The following is a 23,637-nucleotide window of genomic DNA, read 5'->3' on the forward strand; positions in this document are numbered from 1 at the left end:
TTGCTTTCATAAAGTGCCTGGTGGGTTGAATTTGTCTTAGCCAAAGATAAAAAAGATATTGATTCAGGAGGAGGAGGAGTAACTGGAGAATTGGTTGGGATGAGCGTTATTTTAACGCCAGCAATAACCAAGGTAAAATGACAGCAGGGGTGTACAATGATAGTGGATTGCTGAAATTTTTCTGATTTTTTTAAATTAATTGTTCATTCCACAGTGTGGCTTGTGATTGCCAATATTCATAGCCAGTGGGTGAAAGTGACCATCATAAACGTGTACGCATAGAATACACAACAGTACAGCACAGAAACAGGCTATTTGGCCCACCATGTCTGTGCTGACCATGATGCCAAATTAAACTAATCCCGTCTGCCTACATGTGATCCCTATTACTCCATCCCCTGCATACTCATGTGCCTATCTAAAATCCTCCTGAATACCTCTATTGTATCTGCTTCCACCACCACCCCTGGCAGTGTGTTCCAGACACCTACTACTCTCCATGTAAAAATATAATTTGCCCCAAACATTTCCTTTGAACTTTCCCCCTTCACCTTAAAGTTATGCCCACTAGTATTTGACATTTCTACCTGGGAAAAAGATTCTGACTGTATACTCTATGTCCCCCATAATTTTAAAAACTTCTATCAGTCTCCCCTCAGCCTCCGATGCTCCAGAAAAATCCAACCTCTCCTTATAGCTAATACCCTGTAATCCAGGGAACATCCCGGTGAACCACTTCTGCACCCTCTCCAAAGCCTCCACATCCTTCCTGTGATGGGACAACCAGACTGCACAAAATACTCCAAGTGTGGTCTAAAGAAAGTTTTATACAGCTGCAACATGACTTCCTGACTCTTATACTCAGTGGCCTGATGGATGAAGACAAACATGCCATTTGCCTTCTAAATCACTCATCTACTTGTGTTGCTACTTTCAGGAAGCTATGACTTGGACCCCAAGATGCCTCTCTACGTCAGTGCTAAGGGTCCTGCCATTAACCATAAACTTTGCCCTTACACTTGACCTCCCAAAGCGCAACACCGCCCACTTGCCCAGATTAAGCTCCACCTGCCATTTCTTCATCCTTAGCTGTAACTGATCTATATCCTACTGTATCCTTTTTGACAACCAACTTCACTGTCCACAACTCCACCAAATTTTGTGTTATCTGCAAATTTACTAACCAACCCATTCATCCAAATCATATATATATAGATTAGATCCCAGCACTGATCCCTTCGAAACACCACAGGTCACAGACCTCCAGCCAGACTAACACCACTACCCTCTATTTATGGCCAAGCCAATTCTGAATCTAAACTATAAAGTCACCATGGATCCCATGCATCATAATCTTCTGGATCAGCCTACCATGTGGGCTTTACTAAAGTTTTACTACCATGGCTTTACTACCATGTGGAACTTTACTAAAGTTCATGTAGACAACATCCAATCCACTACCCTCATCAATTACCTTGCTCACCTCCTCAAAAAAACTCAATCAAGTTTGTAAGACATGACCAGCCTCACACAAAGCCAAACTGACCGTCTCTAACCAGACCATACTTTTCCAAATGAGAGTAAGCCCTATCCCTAAGAAACCTCCCCAACAGCTTCCCTACCACTGATGTGTGGCTGAGCAGCCTATAATTTCCTGGATTATCCCCATTTTCCTTTTTAAACAAAGGAACACCATTGGCTATTCTCTAGTGCTCCAGGACCTCACCTGTGGCTACAGAGGACACAAAGATCTTTGTCAAGGCCCCAGCAATCTCCTCTCTTGCCTCTCTCAATAACCTGAGATAGATCCCATCAAGTCCTGAGGATTTATCCACCTTAATGTCCTTCAAGAGACCCAACACTACCTCCTTCTTGATCTCAAGATGCCTTAGCGTATTAGTATACCCCACGCTGATCTCATTATCCTCTATGTCTCTCTTCTTGGTGAATACTGATGAAAAGTACTCATTTAGGTCCTCACCACATCCTTTGACACAAAAAGTAACTTTCCAGAAATGTAAATACAACTCATTTGCAACATGATATTCAAGAGTTTTACGATTATCTTTGGTGATTGCTACAGATTGATTGCCTCATTATTTCAAAGACATACAAGTGGCAGCAAAAACACACAGAATTAGGAAAATAATAGTGGTAGAAAATAACTATTACTAACAACATGCACAAGAAGAAATAAAAAATTTTTGAAGTAGCAAAGATGCAGAAACTTCAATTAATTTTCTGAGTTTCTGACCAAGAACAGAAGGGAAACAACAATGTTTATATGTTACAACAATATATGGAATCCCACCAGTAATAAAGCAGATGCCGATCTTAGAGTGAGGGGTATTTTCTGTAAGTAATATTCTATATTTAGAATCCAAAGCAAATCAGCAAAGGCATAAAAATTGTGAACACATTTATCTCACTCTCTCAACAGTAAAAATTGAATACCTAAGATTGGTTTAAATATAAAACATTGACCAAATATGGCAACTAAAATTAATTCAGCAAAATGCTTACAAATAAATTTAGATAAATTGAGAAACATAGATATCCCATTAGATAAATTCACATATCTTCTAAAGCAGTGAGTCACAGTGAATAATGCAGTTGCATGCTGAGAAATGTTGCACATGCTTAGACTTGGTCATCAAGTGAATTACATGCAGAGTGATAGTTCTTGGAAAAGCATCAATGGAAAATCCAAGCTTTTCAGAGAATTTCAATGGGGCCTTCAAATTTAGAAATATCCACCAAAAGACAAGGCAATTTTAGAACCAAGTTTACTATACTATTTGTGAAGTATGCATTTCTTTCAGATAAGATACAAACCTTTTTTTTGAACCCTTAAGTCAGCAGGCTGAACAGGAAAAATGACAGATAAAAATAATTTTGAGCAATTTAGTTATTAAACTTTTATCTTTTATTGTCTAACTTGAATACTGTTAATCTGCCTACCTGGGCACAGTTTTATTTCTCAAAACAAATTCAGCAATAAATTTGGCAATTTCACTGAGGAATTCCTTCATGCCTTCCAAAAAATGGAAATTGCAAGCTATTGCCAAATCCATTCAAGATTAATCACCTTTACAAATCCTTGATAAATTTCTCAATAGTAACTTTTTTGGCTTTCCAGTGACAAATGTGGAACAGATTTACTTGAATTAAGTGCAGAAAATTTGTGAAGTCAGAGTGTGGTGGGAAAGTCACAGGCAGTTGCAACTTAATGTAGATCTTAAAACTGTTAAACCTGGATTATAAATCGCATGATATAAAATTCATATTTACATTTTAAGGAACATGAATTAATGATATCCCAAAAATCTTCAAATATGACTAGTGAATGAATGAAGTAATGTTTGCACAAATAATTTCAATTAAGATTTTCAAAACTGGGTAGCTACTTTCCATATTATTGAGTCTATTTTTAAATGAATTTTCATTCAGATTGAATTTATTAAATACTTTTCATGATAGTTGTTGCCTCAAGTTGATTTTTAATTTACCAAGTTATAAGGTACTATTTGTGAAATTAACCATATCAAGTCAAGATTTACATAACAAAAGTAGAGAGTAGAGAAATTTTGTGCCAAACAGGGTAAGGAATGTTAGTTTCAGAGATAATTCCAATTATCAAGCATTCCAAATATTTCATGTATCAATGCAAAGTAATATCCCCTCTACCTCCAAAATGCACTCAGAAGACTTCATACAGGATCTCAGAAGAAGATTCCTAAATGCACCAGTGGGTTATTTTCTTTGTTACAAACTGGGTTACTATTGGTGAATGTCCCTTTAAGATAGAGCATAGCAGTGTGTGTGTGGGCGTGGTTACGACAACAGAAGATAGAAGATGTAATGACGCTTTTGAAGCAGTCAGTCAGGGGAGGGGGAGCAGCCTGCTAGTCTCTATTGATGGATGAAAAACAGTAACCGTGTCTGTCACTACAATCCACATATGGATTCTTGGAGTAATCCGGTGGAGTCCACCTTGTTGTTAACCTGTAGAGGGAAACAGGTATTTGTATGGATGGCCACGTCTCGGATGCCTTTCGGGGTGGCAGATACTTCAGAAAAAAGCAGTGGAGTTCACTTTGTTGTTGACCTGTAGAAGTAAACAGGTATTTGTGTGGACGGCCACGATTCTAGAGCCTTTTGGGGTGAGGAAGATGCGGTGGAGTGGTCACTGCTGAGTAAACACTGAGGTGTCGTTTGGGTTCCAAAGTGGAACATTTGGATTTCATAATTACTCTCTATTTTCTCTCTACATCTACATTTTGTCTTCAGTCAACGGTGGCTTTGAAGAAGCCTTTGCTCATGTTTCACCTTATGGCTTGCTGAACTGAACTTTGAGAACTATTCCTGGACTTGGAGTTTGGGAGTTTGCCACACACACACACACTACGAGTTTAGTTTTGGGGTTAATGTTTAAGATTCTAACATTTTTACTTCTAACATTCTTACTTTTATTTTTCTTATTATCGTAAGTAGTTATTAATAAAAGTAGTTTTAAACACCTATACATGACACGGAGTGTTTCTTTTGTTGCTGGTACGTAATATCCTATTATTATATCAAGCCAATCTCTCAGCATCAGGGCAAAACACAGCTCAAAATTAAGTCCATGATTACAAGAGACTACAGAAATCCGTTCCATATACAGCACCAATACTCTGGAAACACCCATCATGAATTATAGTTTTACACTTGCAATGTTTGAATTTGTCAAATTAAATCCTTTAACATTGTCAGAGGTAATAACTATACTTTTACTAGCACTGTATTGATCTTGACAAACACAGATATAAATTACCTGTTCCATTCATTGAAGTTTGCACTTTTGCAGACTGCTGACTTGATGAGTCTTCACCTCTGAAAGAGAAAACAAACTAAATTGCAATATGCTTCAAATGTATAAATATCTACACACACACATCTGTTTCACTGAAAAACTCAATTCCACTTAATTAATATATGTTCATAACTTAGCTCTAATAACCCATAAAAATGCTTTTTGAAATGCTGAACATAACAGTATCCATTACTTGCATGATAACTCACCAGCATGCAAAGAGCATACAATGATTCTTTATTTCTCAGATTTTTTTTTATTGTTAAAAGTGAATTATTTCTAATGATGGGATTTTCAGAAGGAATCCAGTGCAGGGTGTCCAATGCTTCCTATTCTCTTCTCAGTCAGATGCTACAAAGAGATATAGTCTTAACTGAGAATGGACAGCACCAAGAACCAATCTCCAGCAACATTACCAGAGATGTTCCAGAATTGATGCATCATTTCAGTCAATTCTAATTATTTACTGAACATTAAACAAAGTAAGGAGCTGTGACAGGATATGAGCTACAAGCTTAAAAATTTGGATTTTATACTCAAGGATACTTCTACTGAGACTGCTGAAAACTGTGACACCCTTCAGATTAAAGGAGCTATTTATTTAAATTAAAAAGCAACTATACTTTGTGAATTACAGGATTAATTTTGAATCAAAGAAATATACAATGTATGATTATGTATCATGTACTTTGAATATAGTGAATTTATCATCATTTCATAGTTCCTCTTCATACAATAGTGTATCTCCTGATAAACTAAAAATTATTAATATCAATTTTAACTTTTAAAAAGGTATTCTTAGAGTCAAAAAATATTCAAACATGCACATGAATTGAATCATGCCTAATCTGCACTCTTCCAACAAACAGAATTAGCATCAAAGGTGATCCCATTGTTTGATTAGTTTTTCTTATACCAAGGCTATCAGCTGCATAATTGAATACTGGAGATCATTTACTAACTTTCTGCTAGGTGACATAACCTCTGGAGCAAAATCCCTCAGACTGAATAAATTGATCAGTCCTGAAGAAAAAAGGCACTTTTTATTTTGTTAACTTAAGTTTGTGACAAAGAATTTGAACCCTCTGATTGAATCAATCAAAGCCTGAGAAAGTGAAGTAATCCATGTTCAGTAGGTTTATGCAACAGTGCTTAAGAATTAAAACCACCTTTCAACAAAAATCAAATGGCAGCTTTAGTAATTATAAGCCTGAAACATGTGCTCTGCAGAACTCCCAATCATTCAACATATATGAAAAGATTGAAGCACATTGCATTATGTTTTCCTTTCAATAACAATGACCGCTTAAACAAGGCACCAGAATTTCATGGTGGAGATTTATTTTAAGTTAATGTTCAAGTTATTGATTCTCTATGCAAGGGTCAATTTTCCTGCACCTTCCAAACCATAGGTAACTCTTTAACTGTTTTGTGTGGCAAGGTCAGGAGGGACTCCAGAATCCGTTCATGGAATACATGTTTGCTTCAGACCTTGCAAATCCATTGTTACTGCGTTGTAATGGAAAGGGTAGCATCAACTGTGCTCAAAAATTTCCAACATTTTTTAATGTTGCTGGCAGTGCCCATAACCAATGCAGATGTGGTGTGTTCCTTCTCTCATCTTTGCACTAACAATGCCTGCAAGGAAACAGCAGCCATGCTTGCAGTCTTGTTAAAAACGTATTTCACAATTTATCACCATGCACTGGATCAAGAAAACCTTCAATGATCAACCACTCGCAGTCATATCCTACACTGCTGTAGGTCAAGTGCAAGTGCAAGTTAAGCTGAATGCAGGATGCCTGTGTATCTATCACTCCACTTCCTTGTCAGGCTCCACGAAGGAATCTACCTCTGCAATCCTACACCAACTAGACCTGATCTCTGACTGGAATCCCCATTCATAAGAACAAGTTACTCCAACCTGAAGATGAGGAGGAAAAAGCTAGGATGTATATTTATTTTTAACTTAAATAATTTAAAACATAAAATAATTATAACCATTATTAAAATGTAATTGTTATTACTTCAAATGACTCTAAAAGTTTTTAAATATCTCTGAATATCAGGGACCTATGAAAATTGTTATAAATGCCACTCAACTTTGACAAAAGGTAAAGTTTCATACATTGACTTGACTCCTGTCAAACTGAATCAATAGTAATCATGAAACTTCATCCTATTTACATGGCATTTCTTACCCTTTTGAAATGTCAATGCTTTACCAGTACAGTGTCATCATCTACTACTGATCTGTGGAAACACAGGCTAAATTAACTATTTAGCCAAGTCGTACCTGATTTTAAGCACATCAGAAATTTTCTGTTCCAGCTCTATTCTCTTTAACTTTTCCTTTTCTAGTTCCTGCTTTAGAGTTTCAGCGTTCGTTTCTTCTCTAAGCTTCCGTAATTCCTCCTCTGTTCAGGAAAGAAATACAGAATAGATTTTAATTAGAATGACTGGTTATATAATATGTTCAACATCTGGAAGTAGCAAATTAAATTCATTGTACAATAAATATCTAATAATGTTTACAAACCTCGTGGACCATCCTTCATGGACCAATTTCCATTAAAAGCTTGAACATGCTAACTTTAAAAACTATAAGTTTCAACTCTGTTACTTTATATTAATTCACAGAATAAAATATTTATCCTTATATATAAAAGAGTTTAAGCATTCAATTCCTCTAGTTTTTTGAGCTGCATTTTTTTTTCATTTTGAAAAGACAAACTTTCTTTCAACACCATGTTCTAATCATCTTCACAGACAAATCACTGGGTAACAAAGTTCTCCCAGTATAACTCTGATTGACCACAAGATGGTGCACAAGATTCATGCAGGGTGAACTTATTCTCACCCACTCTCTCTGCATTTAGAGAATTCGCATCTTCACCTCCGTCTTCCACCAAGCTGCTATGTTTCCCAGATCACCTTCCACTACATCAGCATCAACACCACCACAAAGCAGATCTTCAGCATCTCTCTCTTTCTCATCACGTCACTGCAGATTTAATTTTCCCTTAAATTCCTTAAGGGCAGCACAGTAGCATAGTGGTTAGTGTGACACTATTACAGCACCAGCAATCAGGGTTCAATTCTCATCGCTGTCTGTAAGGAGTTCATACGTTCTCCCCGTGTCTGTAAGGGTTTCCTCTGGGTGCTCTGGTTTCCTCCCACATTCCAAAGACATACGGGTAGATTAACATGTGTTTAAATGGGCAGTGTGGACTCGTTGGGCCGGAAGGGCCTGATACCGTGCTGTATAAATAAAGGATTTTTTAAGTTTTTAAGACTGTATAATAGCTTATATATGTCAATTTTTTATTCTTCTCAAGCTACTGCACACAAGGTCATGCAGTTCCTGTGGATGAAGGAACAGAGTTAATGTTTCTGATGAAAGGTCATCAACCTGAAAAACTAATTTGTGCTTTCATACTGTACGCAAGTGTTGCAGTGTAAATGTTTTACTCTCAACAGATCCTGTTCACATATTTAATTCTGGTAGGGATACCACACAACATCAGCAACATAACAGAAGCAATTTGATAAGCATATTAACAGTCAATGAAAGTTCACAAAATAGTGAAATCTGTCCACAATGGGCAGCACAAAGCATGCCATTCAACTGCGAATGCACATAGTATTCCTATTCTGAAATTCAGTTCCATTGTCATCAGGAGAACTTCTGGACAACCTTGTTTGAAAACTGCAAAAGATATGACCACCAATGTCAACTCCTAAAATATTGAAATAAAATGAAAATGAACATAAAAATAAAGATAATACTCAACAAGAAATTTAGTTTGGGAAAATCATAGAATTCTGCTCTGAATGGTGCTACCCTCAGCACTGAATGGTGCTACCCTCAACACTGAATGGTGCTAAATCAGAAGACTGTGAATAAAAGTCTTATGTTATAAACTTAAGTGATGGCATGAAGCTCTAATGGTATTGTCCGTTCAACCCTTTCTAGCACCCCACAAGTCTGTACTGAAGAACAGCAAGCAAGTTCATCATCTGATGGGCAGTATTTATCCTTCAAACACCAAACACTGATCATCTGCCCATTAACCTGCTGGTTAAGATAACCTGATGTGCACAAATTGGTAGATATATTTCCCTGTGCTTTCATAGTTTCTGTAGGTCAAAAGCACTTCATTGGCAGTGTTGTGCTTTGGGAAGTCCTGCAATCAAATAAATACTGTTAATGCAAGTTACTTCTTCCTTTAATTTAGTGATTAAAACTGTCACTTATTCATGAATTATGTCACTGAAAAAAGATATATTTGGAGACATCGAGTCATATAACATTAAAACAGGCTCTTCAGCCCACCATGTCCATGACAACCCATCAAGTATCTCCCTAAACTAGCCCCACTTTCATGTGTATTCTTTATTTTTTTTAATTATAATTGTGGCAAATTAAATAGCTCTATACTTTGCATTAGAAGTTGCTGAAAGTACTTTAGGATCACATAAATCTTTGATTCAGTGAATAAAATGTACCTGTCATCTAAAAAGCATTATGCCTCTGTGGGAGAAGTTTTAAACTAACATCCAATAAATTCCAATGATTGTTATCTTGGACCTAAATGCACTCCAGCAATTGAAAGTTATTACTGTATCTTTAGTTCAACTTGCCAAATCGGGTTGAATAATGTTAAGAGTTCTGTCTTCATTTCTGTCTCTTGGAGATCTACTTCAACAGTTTTCTAATGAATAGTCTCTCCAAAGAAATAGTTTATTTCTCCAAAGATGCTACTTGATCAGTTGAAGATCTCCAGCATCTTGTGTTTCTATTTCACACTTCCAGCATGCAGAGATATTGGCCTGAGGTTCTGCCACCAAATAAAAACTTGTATATAGATTGCATTTACAAAGCCTCCCAAAATAAAACCAGAGGAATCAATGAACCACCGTTGTTTCTTTCTTCAATTTAACATTAATTATGGTAAGACTCAAACAAATTTAATTTCAAGGCACCAGAGAGATGATGGCATAAGATCACCAATAGGAGTACACTACTGCCAGGGAAACAGCAAATCATGTAAACTAAAGTAACCATCTCTTCAAGCCACCTGGTCTTGATGTTCTTGGGGAGCTGGGTGCCAATGAAGTGCACAGAAAGCACTGGCTGCTTTCCAATAACATGGTGAATCATCAAGTCATAGAAATTTACAGCAAAGGTGGCAATTCAGCCTACTGTCTCCTTACCAGACATAACCTGACTTCAGGTTAATCCACCTCTGAGTGATTAAGTAAAAAAAAAGTAAAACTTGAAGACACCAAATCTCCTCTGGCACATTGAACAACAGCTAAGTACCACTGTATTTTTTTTTAGAAAAAATGTTTCTTAAGACATTTTCAACTTTGTGGAAATCTCATAAAACCTAATCATTGGGAGTTGCAATAGGAATTAGGAACAGACATAGGGCATGCAAAGTAATTGAGCTGAAAGACCAGAGGGGAGATTGGAAAGTGAAATTCACCCCGAAGGTGGCAGATATCTGGAGCTCACAGCCTGGAAGGGTAGTCCATGAAGAAATTTTAAATATTTTTACGTGCCTGAATGTGTACTTGGGCTGTGTCCTGCAGACTTGTGAACCAAGTACTGGAAGTTTAGGGGAGCAGGGGGTAGTGGTAGGATTAGGTTGAGTAATTCCACTTTGACCAGTACACACACAAATGGGTCAAATTACCTCCTTCTGCTTTACCACATTTTCTACAATTCTGCTATGTTCTTAATAAATATCTGTAAAACTTTAATGCCAAACCAAGACAATGTTAATTGTTGTTCCTGGGAGATTGCTCTATTTGTATATTAAATCATGCAAAGGTGACTCATTTCCTGTCCAAAAACATTTCTGTTTGGAACATTTCAGGTCACACTATATCTAAATAATCTTTTGAATTGTGGAGCAATTACCTAATTTTTTTTTAAAAAGGGATGTTTGAATTGCTTTGGCAATGGAGTAATACCATACCCGACCACCCCCTTCCTCCCCTTCAAACTACTATTGCCTTAAAAATGCTTCTGACCAGAGATTAATGATTTTGATGTTGTGCTGCACTGTGCTTCCAACAACAATGAGCAATATGCACTCAAAAGGGTAGAGATGGTAACCATGCAGATAGAATACAAGATTACAAAATAAAGGGAACTCCAGTAACAGTAAACATTCACACCCCCTTCCTAAAAATAATTTAAAAGGTCAGAACTATTTCTTTATTTGCTGATAATAATCCTGCTGTATGGTCCAATAAACTAATAGTGAATCTAGATTTAATCATTGCAAATCCTCTGATGACCCCATCACAGTATTGCACTTCAAACAGTGTCTGCAGTTGTCTAATTGATATTGAACTGACCTGCATAATCATTAAATCTTAGTGACACTGTCAAATAGGATTATATCAACAGCACCATCCAGCTTTGTATTCTATCAAGTACAATATGGAGAATTCAGAATTTCAAAGCATCTTAAATATCAATGCTCTGCTACCACCCGAAATTTCACAAATTCCCACAGAACTGGGAGGTGATTGTTGTTGTAATATGATAAACACATCTCTATTCCTCCAGAGAGCAATTTCAAATTAGCATTAACTAATTACAGAGGTCACAAGGAAAGTGGATGCCAGTAATAAAGATGGTATCTACGAAAAATGGATCTTTTTTCACCACAAAGTGTCCTGTCTCCTTTACATGATTATGCATTATTTTAATCGGACGAGTTTTCACATTTGAATACTAGAATATAGCCCGCTTTTTGTGAACCACAAATCAGATTTTATTTAAACAATAAAACAATAGTAATTCATAGTTGTTAACTTTTTTTCATATAAATTGAGAAGAGATAAACAAAGGCTTCTTTTCTCTTCTGATGTCTGCAGGTCAGACACCATTTCCCAGACAAGAAAGAACTGAGCAAAATATTGCAGACACTGGAAGCTGGACATTTTCACCTACCTTAAATGTTAACTCTTTATCACTCTACTGATGCTGCCTGACTTGCTAACTATTTTAGTTAAGAAACTTTGCAGTTAACGTCACCATAAATCAGAGTGAACGGCAGAATCACACTCAGATCTTTTCTTCCTCTGGTCACGATATACCCAAACTGCATTGAATACTTCTCTCGAGCAGGCTGATTATTTGAACTCAGCATTACTTTAACTATACTCCATGGTAATACATGTTGAAATGCTAATGCATTGTGAAATAATGAGATGCAAATAATTTGAATGTTCAGTGATGTGTTTTCAGCCACAGGGCCCTGTCAAGGCAAACATGGTGTGCATCTTATATTTAAATCAATGCTTGAAGATTTTCTCTTTTCAGTGGGTTTAGAAAATATCTTGGACCTTGAATATTTTAAATTGAAAAATACAAATCTATCAGGATCAATAGATTGCCATACTTTGTACTAACCAGTTTAACACAGAATTTGTTGCAACAATTTCATTTTATAAAATGTTACCTTCAGTTTTCTTTGAAAACACTGGGAGTGTTTTAATTACATTGATGTTTCTGAGATTCTTCAAAAAAAAACATTTGTTGAATGGAATTACTGCTTGCACTAGAATTAAAAGCTACTAATCAATAGTGTAAGGCTGTACAATTTTGTTGACGTTCAAATATTTTGTTTTGAGTATAAATATTTTTTTGGACAGGTCACAAAGAAACATGATAGTGCAAGTGAAAGTGTAGTCCAGATAAGCAATGACCTTAAATACTACAATCCACAAATCCTTTCTATTAGATAACAGAATATGCTGAAATGCTAGGTATGCAAAAACTCTTTCGCCAACTTTACATTCAAGCTGTGTGGACTTCCTTCCCTTATCCGTGCAAGCTACCTCTCTTTATCCCTGTTAAATAACTCAATTTCAATTTTTTGAGAAAGGAATTTCTTCATCATTCATCATGCATATACAGCGGACAGAAATGTAAATACAATTTCAAGCACTGTTGGCTACATAGCAAATAAAAAGTATACAATAATTAAGATACTTGAGCATATAATAACACGCATCTACTGGAGTTAATGGCTCAACTGGTGGAAGTCTCACTTGTGAATTAAAAGGTTGTGGGTTTAGGACTATCTTAAGAGGTTTGAAAAGAACACAAAAAAAACTAGGCTGACATGCAGGTGCAGTCCTGCAATAGTGCTGCTCCATCATCAGATGGAACACCACACCAAAATCTTGTCTACTTTCACGTAAACATTGAGGATACTTTGGCACTCTTTTCAAGACCAAAAGGAGTTGTTCATGGTGCCCAGCTAATAGTTATCCCTTTACGAACATCACTAAAATGTCAACTGGCCACTCCGTGGAAGCATATGATGTGCAAATTAACTTCTGTGTTTCCTACAACAATACTGCACACCAAAATTATTGATTGAGTCAAATGCATTTGTGATATCCAGAGAGAGCAAAAGGTGCCATAAAAATTCGGGTCAAAACTTCATTTTACCTGCATGTGTGTCTGATGCATGGATTCAAGGATCACAATAATATCCTGAACCCTCCATCTCTACTTTGAGGGGTCATGAGTCAGAACATCCCAACAATCAGTGGGGACGTTGCATTTCTTCAAGCTTACCACTTAATGCTCACTTAGCTTTACACCACAAGTAAACTTGGAAATGCTATATTTGATTCCCTCAGCCAATTTGTTGACATAGATTGCATGTGGGTGGGGCAGAAGCACCAATCCCTGTAGCACCCCACTAACCACAAACTGTCAACCTCAGAAAGTCCAATTTATTCTCATTCTTTGACTTCCATCTATTTACCACCTGTCAATCCACATTGAATATCACATTTCATTCCACATTCTCCTGCCTGGTTCACCATTCTCCTGTGTGCAACTCTACCAAAAGCTTTTGAAAATGCAAATAGTCAATTTCCACCAATTTCCCTGTCATCTACCCGACTAAAAACATAGTCAAGCCAGTCCAATACTAAGACATTTGGACAGGTACATGGATAGGAAAGATTTAAAGGGATATGGGCCACACACATGCAAATGGGACTAGCGCAGTTTGGCACCTTGGTCGGCATGGACGAGTTGCCTTAAGGGCCTGTTTCTGTACTGTATAACTCTATGACTCTAAGGTCCTTAATGCCATTCCAAATGCTCCTACTTCACTTTAAGTAGCTCGGCGTCAAAGATTCTTTGGAGTCAGTGGGGATGCTGAATTTCTTCAAGAAGGCTTTGAGCACATCCTCAGATATTAACCTTTGCTACCTGGTATTCTCTTTTCATGATAGTACTGTTATCTCTCTAGGCACCGCTTTCAAAACTCAGATATATACTGTAGATCATCAGTTCTTGGGATTAATCAGTTTTCAGGTTCTTTAACTTCTTTAGTAGTTTTTTTATTATTATAAATAATAATTTATTTTACTTCCTCATTTGGTCAGGGCCCTTATTTCTCCTGTACTTCTGAGAGGTTTATTGTGTCTCCTTCTGTGAGGACAGATATAAAGTTTTGTTTAATCTGCGATTCCGTTGTGCCCATTACAAAGCTTGTCTGTAAGGGACATACATTTGCCCTCCTTACTCTTTTCCATTTTACATTCTTATAGAAGTTGAGAGTCTGCTTTATATTTCTCACCAAGTTCCTCTCAGAGCCTATTCTCCCTTTCTTTACCAACTATTTGGTCATCCTTTCCCAAATTCACATGTTCTCTAACCACAGGCTCAGTGCTTTTTCTGACAACTTTATAAATCTTTTCTTCTTTGATTTTATTTCTCCTGTAACCCATGGATGGACCACATGTTCTGTTTTTGAGCCTTAAAGGAACTATATTTGTTGCAAATCATGTATTATTTCTTTAAATGTCAGCTACTGCTTGTCCCATCAAACATTTCATGTAGTTTCCTAATCTATCACAAACAGAACAAGTGATCCAACCATGGATTACAAGAGAAATTAAATTAGAGGAGAAAAGTTATAAAGTTGCCAAAAAAAAGCAATAAGCCTGTCCCTCATACCTTCACAGTTTCCTTCGTTAAGATTGAAAACCCTCATTTCAAATTGAATCCCATCACTTTTTAACTTAATGTAACTTGTTCTTAAGATAGTTTTCCTGTTTGCTATAATGACAGTGGGCACTGAGTTGCCATTTCCAGGAATGCATTAGCATCCTGACATGTTGCTTTGCTATGGTTCAATTGCTAGTAAACAAGTTGTATGGGAAAACATATCAGACATCCAACACAAGTGCTGGTGAGAAATCCAGAAGCTTTTTCAGCCGCTGGGGAAAACAACAGGATAGCATTTGATCAGATTCTCTCCCCACCCCACAGAGTGGTGGAACCAGCCATAAAAAAAAATCAAGCATATTCAACTCAACTCAAACTAACTGCTATGAAAATATTTATGAATTGTACTCAACAGTCCATGGCAAATAGACCAATTCTACATCGAACATCCAATAATACAAGGTGTTGGCATCCTGAAGAAACTGAACTTTCAAGTGAACAACTAAAATATATACCAGGCTGAATTGAACTGGATGTGGCCAGCAACTCCGAAAAGAATTGCCTGTGTTCCGCCACTCCCAAACATACAGGGTGCGAATCTGCAGAATTCTGAGTGACAGAAGACAGCATTTTACTTTAATTATTAAATTAAATATTAAGTATTTATCAGCATTTTAATGAAGTTTTTGTATTATTTCAAGCATTCAGTAGTTTTTAAATGTCTGTTTATTGAAGACTTTTAAAAACTGTTACAAAGGGATGACAGCTTTAACAGAAGGCGAAGCTCTGCCCCCCAGTCTTGACCCATGTCAATGGCTTTCAGGATATTTGAGATATGGGGTCTCAGTGGTGTGCTGCCCAAGGCCAACTTGTCACTGAAGGCTCTCCAGTGCAAGACAAAGGAGCAGTCAGCTCTCTGCATCTGACCAGGTCAGTGAAGGAGGTTGGACTGAGCCCATGAGAACTTTTGTCCATGGATGAGTGATCTCATTCTGACTCAAACCCAAAGCCAATACCACAGCAAATCAGTTATCTGTGGCACAAAATTAATCCTTGTACACATTTTAATTAAGTTTGAGGATGGTTTTTGGCCACAAGCCAGATTTGACTTTGTTATCCCCACTTGAAATGGCAAATAAAATGCCAAAAATACTGTAAAAGAGTAAAATGCCAGTAACATTAGGAAAGAGTGAGTATGTAGGCAGTTTCTGTCTCCTGATGACTATGCATAGATTCTGTTAGAAGTTCATCTGTGTGGACAGGATTAAATTAGAAGATGAACATACATTTGAATAGACGTGGATAATGGCAAGGTCAGTGAAACACTGGACAGCGTCTTCCTGGAATGTAACCATTGCTCAGCATGTTAGCACAGAAAACTAACATCAATAAAATATAAACCACTAATAGCACAGAAGTTGAAGATTGTCATCTGTGGAAAATAAAACCTCTGTCTGCATTACACAACAATTTAAAAAGTCCTCAATGACATCTCCTCAGATGCATGTGTCAATTTAGCCACATTCTGTCTGGCAGAATAGGATTATTCATGCAAAAACTTAAAAATTAACCATTCTGCCAGACAAGCAAAGCAGCATCAGCCATCATTAGCAGTTGAATATTTCTAATGCCTTATTGTGCAGCCAATGAAACATTGCATTTCAGTGAGAAACTGCAAAAGCAGGGATCCTATCTGAATACCAACAAAGGTGTTTGTGATTAGAGCTTATGGTTTTTCATTGTAACAGAAGAATATCAAATAGCTGAGTAAACTGTGACACTGCAGAATAACCTACAGTTTTGTGTGATCATGGGAAAATTATCCATATTTCTCATGATACTGTGCAACATTCCAGCCATAGTGTAAACAGGAGGTGACATTCATACGATGAAGTGGACGATAAACATAAACACTGCTCTCTTGTTTGTTTATTTCCATTATCCTGAAAAAGATTGATCATGTTTGAGTACTTCAATAAAACAGCAAAATATTGCCCATACCTACACTAAAGATAGAAAATTCTGGAAAAAGTCAGCCGATCTGTGGAGAAACAGTTAATAGGTCTATGATCATTCATCATCAAGAAGTTTTTCTGCATCATAGATTAACTTTATTCTGGCAAAAAAAAGCTTCCCAATCTAATCTTATCATTCAGCACTTGATCGTTGCCCTGAAGTTCATGGTTCTTGAATGACGCTTCATATCACCCCTTTTTTTTAATTGCAGTGAGGGTTCCACATCAACTACCTTTTTAAGAGTGAGTTTCAAACCTCTACTATACTCCAGGCACAAAGAAAATCCTCATCTCCACCACAATCCTTTAACCAATTACTTCAAATCTATGCCAATATTATTTTAGACAGGAGTGTACTATACAGTATATTACGTTCAAGCAGTACCTCACAATATTGCGTATAATTCCAGCATAATATCCCTGCTCTTAAACTCTATGCCTCAGTTAATAAAGGACATCATTCTATATAAGACAATAAGACTATAAGAGATAGGAGCAGAATTGGGCCATCTGGCCCATCGAGTCTGATCCACCATTCAATCATGGCTGATTTTTTTTTCCCTCCAATCCCATTCTCCTGTCTTCTCCTTGCAACCCTTAACCCCTTTACCAATCAAGAACCTACCAATCTCTGCCTTAAACACACCCAATGACTTGGCCTCCACAGCTTTCCATGGCAACGAATTCCACAGATTCACCACCCTCTGGCTAAAGAAATTCCTCCTCATCTCAGTTTTAAAGAGACATTCCTTTATTCTGAGGCTGTGCCCTCGGATCCTAGACTCTCCTACTAATGGAAATATCTTCTCTACATCCACTCTATGCAGGCCTTTTAGTATTCGATAGGTTTCAATTAGATCCCCCCCCCCCCATCCTTCTGTCATCTATCAAGTTCAAGTCGAGAGTCATCAATCACCCCTCACATGTTAACCCTTTCGTTCACATTCTTGTAAACCTCCTCTGGATCCTCTACAGGACCAGCACATCTTTCCCTGGATATGGGGTCCAATATTGCTCACAATATTCATACTGTCTGACCAATGCCTTATAAAGCCTCAGCAGTACATTCTTGTGTCCTCTTTATAATGTGCTAGTCCACCTATCTTTGCATCATCAGCAAATTTGGTATTACTATAGATTACAAGTAGTTGAGGCCTCAGCAATGAACCCTGTGGCACCTCATTAGTTACTGATTGCCAACCTGAATATTACCCATTTACTCCAACTCTGGTTTTCTCTTAGTTGACCATTCCCCTATAAATACCCATATATTACCTGCAACACCATGCACCCTTATCTTGCACAGTAACCAGGGAAGACTTGTTAATGGCAACTACTCAGCCTGAAGAAGTAAATGGAGAGAAGGCAGAGGAGGGAAGCAAAATACCTGTTGCAACTTTATTTCAGTTTTCAGGTTTGTTTTTACCCGCTCTGCTTCCCACTATTTACATCTCCTTAGATTAAGCTTTCAGCACCCTTCTTTATTCAAATATCAATCTATGTTATCCTTCTTCTCTTGGTCTGCAGTCCCTTTGTTTTCTCCATCCTCCTTGCTCCTCTGCAAATTTAAACATGTCCATTTTCTAAATTTTCCCAATCTGAAGGTTACTGATCTGAAAAGTTAGCTCTGTTTCTCTCTTCACAGATGCTGCTAGCCCAATTGGGTATTATTATTTCTTACTATTTTTATTACATTTTTATCTTTCCAAGTACGATGTTGGTCAATCAAATTTGCATGCAATGAAGTCTATGTAAGTAGATGAAACTGCAGGTATGACAGTCACGCTGTAAATTCTGATAGGGCATTAGCAGAGTTGCGCAGTTGTTAAGTTAGTGGATTAGTAGCTATGGATGTTTGATCCAGAGACACAAGTTCAAATTCCACAAAGGTGGCTGTGGAATTTAAATTCTGCAATTGAGTAAATCTGGATTGAAAAGCTTAAGTCAGTAACAGTAACCACAGAACTGCTGGACTGTTGTAAAAACCTAGCTGGCTGACTAATGTCCTTGAGGAAATGTGTTCACCCTTTCTCATTCTGGCTTTCATATGACTCCAGATCTGCCAAAGTGATTGACTCTTTTTTTTAAAAACCTCTGCTGTTCAGGGACAATTAGAGATGGGCAATAAAAGTCAACTTTGCTAGTGACAGCCATAAATTGTGAATGAATGAATTAAACTTAAGCATCCTGCCTAGAGATTTTGCACTGTCATATAAAAAATACAGAAAAATCTGGAACACGGTCTGGTTATTATTTCAGCTGCACAAAAGGAATTAAAATCAGGAAGAGCCATATTTCCCCAAAAGGATAGCAAATTTTCTCCTGATTGCAAATCAACAGGAAAGACAAACTTACCCATAGCAGTGATAGAAGACTTGATTATAACACAGAGTACGTGTCAGCAGTAAAGCTAGTAATGATTCATAAACAGAGGCATGAGAGACTGAATCATGTGAGAATGTGGAAAATGTGTATAAACCAGACACAAACAAATTAAACAAGAAGTTGTTAATCTCTGCTTATCCAACAGAGACAGCATTCAATTATAATTGATTTAATTTTTATATACACACACAAAACCAGCATCATCACTGTTCCAGTGTATATTTTGCCTCTCTAACTAAATGTCAGTGCCTCTGAACTAGCTTTTCTTTAAAATCACAACAGTGATATTTCTGCATTAGAAATACCAGCTAATTATTCTGAAAGGAACATTATAACAAAGTAGGCCACTCAGCCCCTCAACCCAGTTCCCCAATTCAATTTGGACAAACAAGGGTTTATTAGGGATAGTCAGCATAGCTTTGTGTAGGGCAGGTCACGTCTTACAAACTTGAGATTTTTGAGGAGGTGACAATGATAATTGGCAAGGGTAGGGCAGCAGATGTTGTTTACGTGGACTTCAGTAAAGTATTTGACAAGGTCCCTCATTGCTGATCCAGGAGATGAAGATGCATGGGAGACTTGGTAGACTGGATTCAAAATTAGCCTGGCCATAGAAGACAGAAGTAGTGGTGGAGGGGTGATATTCTGACTGGAGGTCTGTGATGAGTTGGTGTTCTGCAGGTATCAATGCTGGGACCTCTGTTATTTGTGATGTATATAAACGACTAAGACAAAAATGTTGACACGAAGTTCTGCAGATGCTGGAATCTGGAGCAATACACAAAAAGTGCTGGAGGAACTCAGCAGGTCAGGCAGCATCCATGGAGGGAAATAAACAGTCGACATTTCGGGCCGAGACCCTTCTTCAGGACTGGAAAGGAAGAGGGCAGAAGCCAGAATAAGAAAGTGGGGGGAGGGAGAGGAGTCCATGCAGACAGAAGATAGGTGAGTTCAGGTGATAGGTGAGTCCAGGTGAGGGGAGGAAGGCAGTGGGTTGGGCAGGGGGAGAAGATGTAATAAGCTGAGAGGTGATAGGTAGAAGAGGCCATGGGCTGAAGAAGGAGGAATCCGGTAGAAGAGGACAGTGGACCATGGAGTAAAGGATGGAGGAGGGGAGGAGAGGAGAGGAGACGGGCAGGTCATCAAGGCAGGGGAAGGGAGTTAAAGGAATAAGGGAAGACAAAGGAGTGGGGGGAGAGAAAAAGAGGGGAGGGGTTACCGGAAGTTACAGAAATCGACGTTAAGGCCATCAGGTTGGAAATTCCCAAGGCGGTATACGAGATGTTGTTCCTCCAACCTGCGCTTGGCCTCAATGTGGCAGTAGAGGAAGCCATGGATACACATCAGTATGGGAATGGGATGTAGAATTGAAGTGGGTGGCCACCGGGAGGTCTTGGCTGTTGCGGCAAACAGACGGAGCACTTTCGCTATGGGCGGAGAAATAGCAGATGGAGTTTAAACCATGCAAGTGTGAGGTGTTGCACTTTGGGAGGTCAAATGCAAGGGGAAAGTACACAGTAAATGGCAGGACTCTTCATAGCATCGATGTACGGAGGGACCTTAGGGTCCAAGTAAATAGCTGCCTGAAAGCAGTAACACAAGTAGATTGGGTGGTAAAGAAGGTATTTGGCATGCTTGCCTTCATTGGTCAGGAAGTCACCTTACTGCAGTCTAAAACTTTGACTAGGCCACATTTAGAGTATTGTGTGCAGTTCTGGTCACCCTGTTACAGGAAGGACATGGAGGCTTTGGAGGAGACGCAGAAGGAGTTCACCAGGATGTGCACAAGTAGGGCATTTGTAACCCAGGATGACCTTATAAACAGCAGTAAACATCTGTGATGATACATTCAGTAAAAGATCAAAAATAATTACTAAGCTCAAAGTCTTTCAGATGAGCAATTAGTCAAACTATAAATTAATCCAAAAATACACCAAGATATAAATAACAGTTGCAAGGTACTAAGCAATAAGACAAGTATACATCTCTTTAGAGAGTTCAGATTCAAGATAACTTTGAAAGCCAAAAGAGCAGAGATAAAACATTGCCACCAGCATGAAAGTAAACTTAATTCAGTTACTAAAGTCTTCCTCTTTTAAGTGTATTTGCTTTAAACAAATGTTATGTGGTGCAGTTTTTGCACATTATCAGCACACCATAAAGGCCAGATAAATAAACAAAACATTTTTTTTTCTGAAGTGCTGTCAACCCTAACATATCAGTAAAATGTACACTCTGCAGAGAATATTAACCTTACTCTACATAAAATGGCAAGGAACCACAATAAAATTTACCTCACTGGGAATTAAGGGGAAAACTTTCCATTGGCTGGAGTCATACGCAGAAATTTGTTTTCCCAGAGCATCGTGATTATCTGGAATTCTCAATCCCTGAGGGTTGTGAAGGTTAGACCAAAGTGGAGGTAGATAAATTTTTGAAAGATTGGGTAACCGAGGACTATAGAGTACAGGCACAGAAGGTGAACTGGGACCAGCGTAGATCAGCTTGATGGCAAGGCAGGCTTAAGGGCTGGGGTGGCCTTTTTTTCTTGTGTTCTTGTGTACTGATCACATAGGTGCAAGCTTCTAGGGCATTGTTTTAATGACCTGCCTTCCATGAAAAATTCAGAAGTGGGGATGTTCACTGATGATTGAACAATAATCAATATTCGCACCTCCTCAGGTAATGAAGCAGTCTATGCTTGCACGCAGCAACATTAAAGCAAGTACTGCTTAGTTGCACAAAATGTTCAACCACACAAATGCCAGGTAACAACAACCATCTCCAACAAGAGTGTGTCTAACCAACCCTCCTTAATATTCAGTGGCATTCTTATTGCTAGATCCTATATCATCAATATCTCAGGAGTCACCATTGACCAGAAACATAAAGGGAGTAGCCAAATAAATACTGTACCTGTAAGAGGGGTAAGAGTCGAGTTGTGAATGGCTTATCCCCTGACCTACTGAATCACTTTTCCTTTTCCACAAGGCATGTACAAAACATGATGGAGTACTCTCTACTTGTCTGGTTAAGTGCAGCTTCAAAAATCATACAACTCAACATCATTCAAGACAAAACAGCTCACTCAAGTGGTACTCCACTCATTTCCCTAAATATTCATCAATACACCATGCAGTGTGTACCATTTACAAAATGTACCATACCAATACACCATGGTTTCACAACATCTCACAAATACATGATGTCCACCTTTTAGGACATGGCCAACTTTCACCTGAGTTGGATGAGGACTTTCACCATCTGCAAGTCCTCATCCAACTCATAGGTAAGCCTGAATGGAAGTTACATCATCATCACTTCATTGGATCTCCATCAAAACCCAGAAAGTAGGTGACTAACAGCACTGTAAAATTAGCTTCATTACAAGCATAGCAGCAGTCCTTTTAAAAATAGTTGAATAAATTCAACTTCTTCCACCATTATCCCTTCAAATAATTTCAGTGATGTTTGCCAAATCAACATAACAAAGATCTTTGCAAATACTACTAGAAACTTAATCACTACTGTGCTCATCTCTGATGGATTTGAATTCCTGATGTTCTGATGACCTGATGGACCTGACAACCTTATTTCACCTCATCTGTACTTTGTCATTCAACATCCATCAACACAAGATCAGATGTCAAATGAACAATGACATGCAGCATTATTTAAATTACCTTAAATTCAACAGCAATCACCATGCACTGTGACTCCAAATCTGACATATGACAAGTTTCAGGAACTCAACAATAAACCTGCCAAACATTATGCATCTTAGCCCTAATGCCAAATCCCTCTTTTACTTGCTTAGTCAAGCAAAATAAAATGGCACATGTTCCACTCGACCTCCAACCTTCCATTTTGCATAAACTCAATCTGTACAGATCTCAGATTCCACTATCTGTATCCTGCCATCAGTTTATCTATTACCCTGTCCTTTCTGATATCAATGTCTCTTCTTGAAATTTAATTTAACATTTTCAACCTCATTTACTATTATTCATACTTTGACCAAGGCCCCTTTTGCACCTTCACTTCAGTAACAATTTTCAAACCATCTAGCCTCAACATTCTGTTATTTTCTCTTTTAATGCACTCTGCCTTGCTATACCTCTCCCATTTTCAAAACCCTTCTCAAAATACAAGTCTTCAGTCTGTTTTCCTTATTCTTCTACTCACGCATGATCCCACAACCTTGTCTTTTTTATATTACTCGTACCCTCACAGAATTGGAAGTGACAAGAAACAATGCAACATTACTTTACTAGGGCTGCAGAAGCCGGTCAAAACGAAGGGCAGACAAAGTGGAAAGTTGGAGGCTGAGATAACAAAAAATGATACAGTAACAGTAGCGGGAGATCATCTTGGCTCAGAAG

At 37.9% G+C, this 23,637-nt stretch overlaps 1 protein-coding gene across 1 annotated transcript in view; it reads right to left on the reverse strand.

The window, feature by feature from the left end:
* Window positions 1-23,637, reverse strand: part of LOC127580309 (GRAM domain-containing protein 4-like) — a 119,063-nt gene that overhangs the window by 43,304 nt on the left and 52,122 nt on the right. Inside the window, 2 exon segments of the mRNA XM_052033601.1 lie at window positions 4,817-4,875; window positions 7,152-7,272. Of these exon segments, the coding sequence (XP_051889561.1) occupies window positions 4,817-4,875; window positions 7,152-7,272 (180 nt within the window).

The sequence above is a fragment of the Pristis pectinata genome, chromosome 19, assembly GCF_009764475.1.
Source record: "Pristis pectinata isolate sPriPec2 chromosome 19, sPriPec2.1.pri, whole genome shotgun sequence".
Lineage (NCBI taxonomy): Eukaryota > Metazoa > Chordata > Chondrichthyes > Rhinopristiformes > Pristidae > Pristis > Pristis pectinata.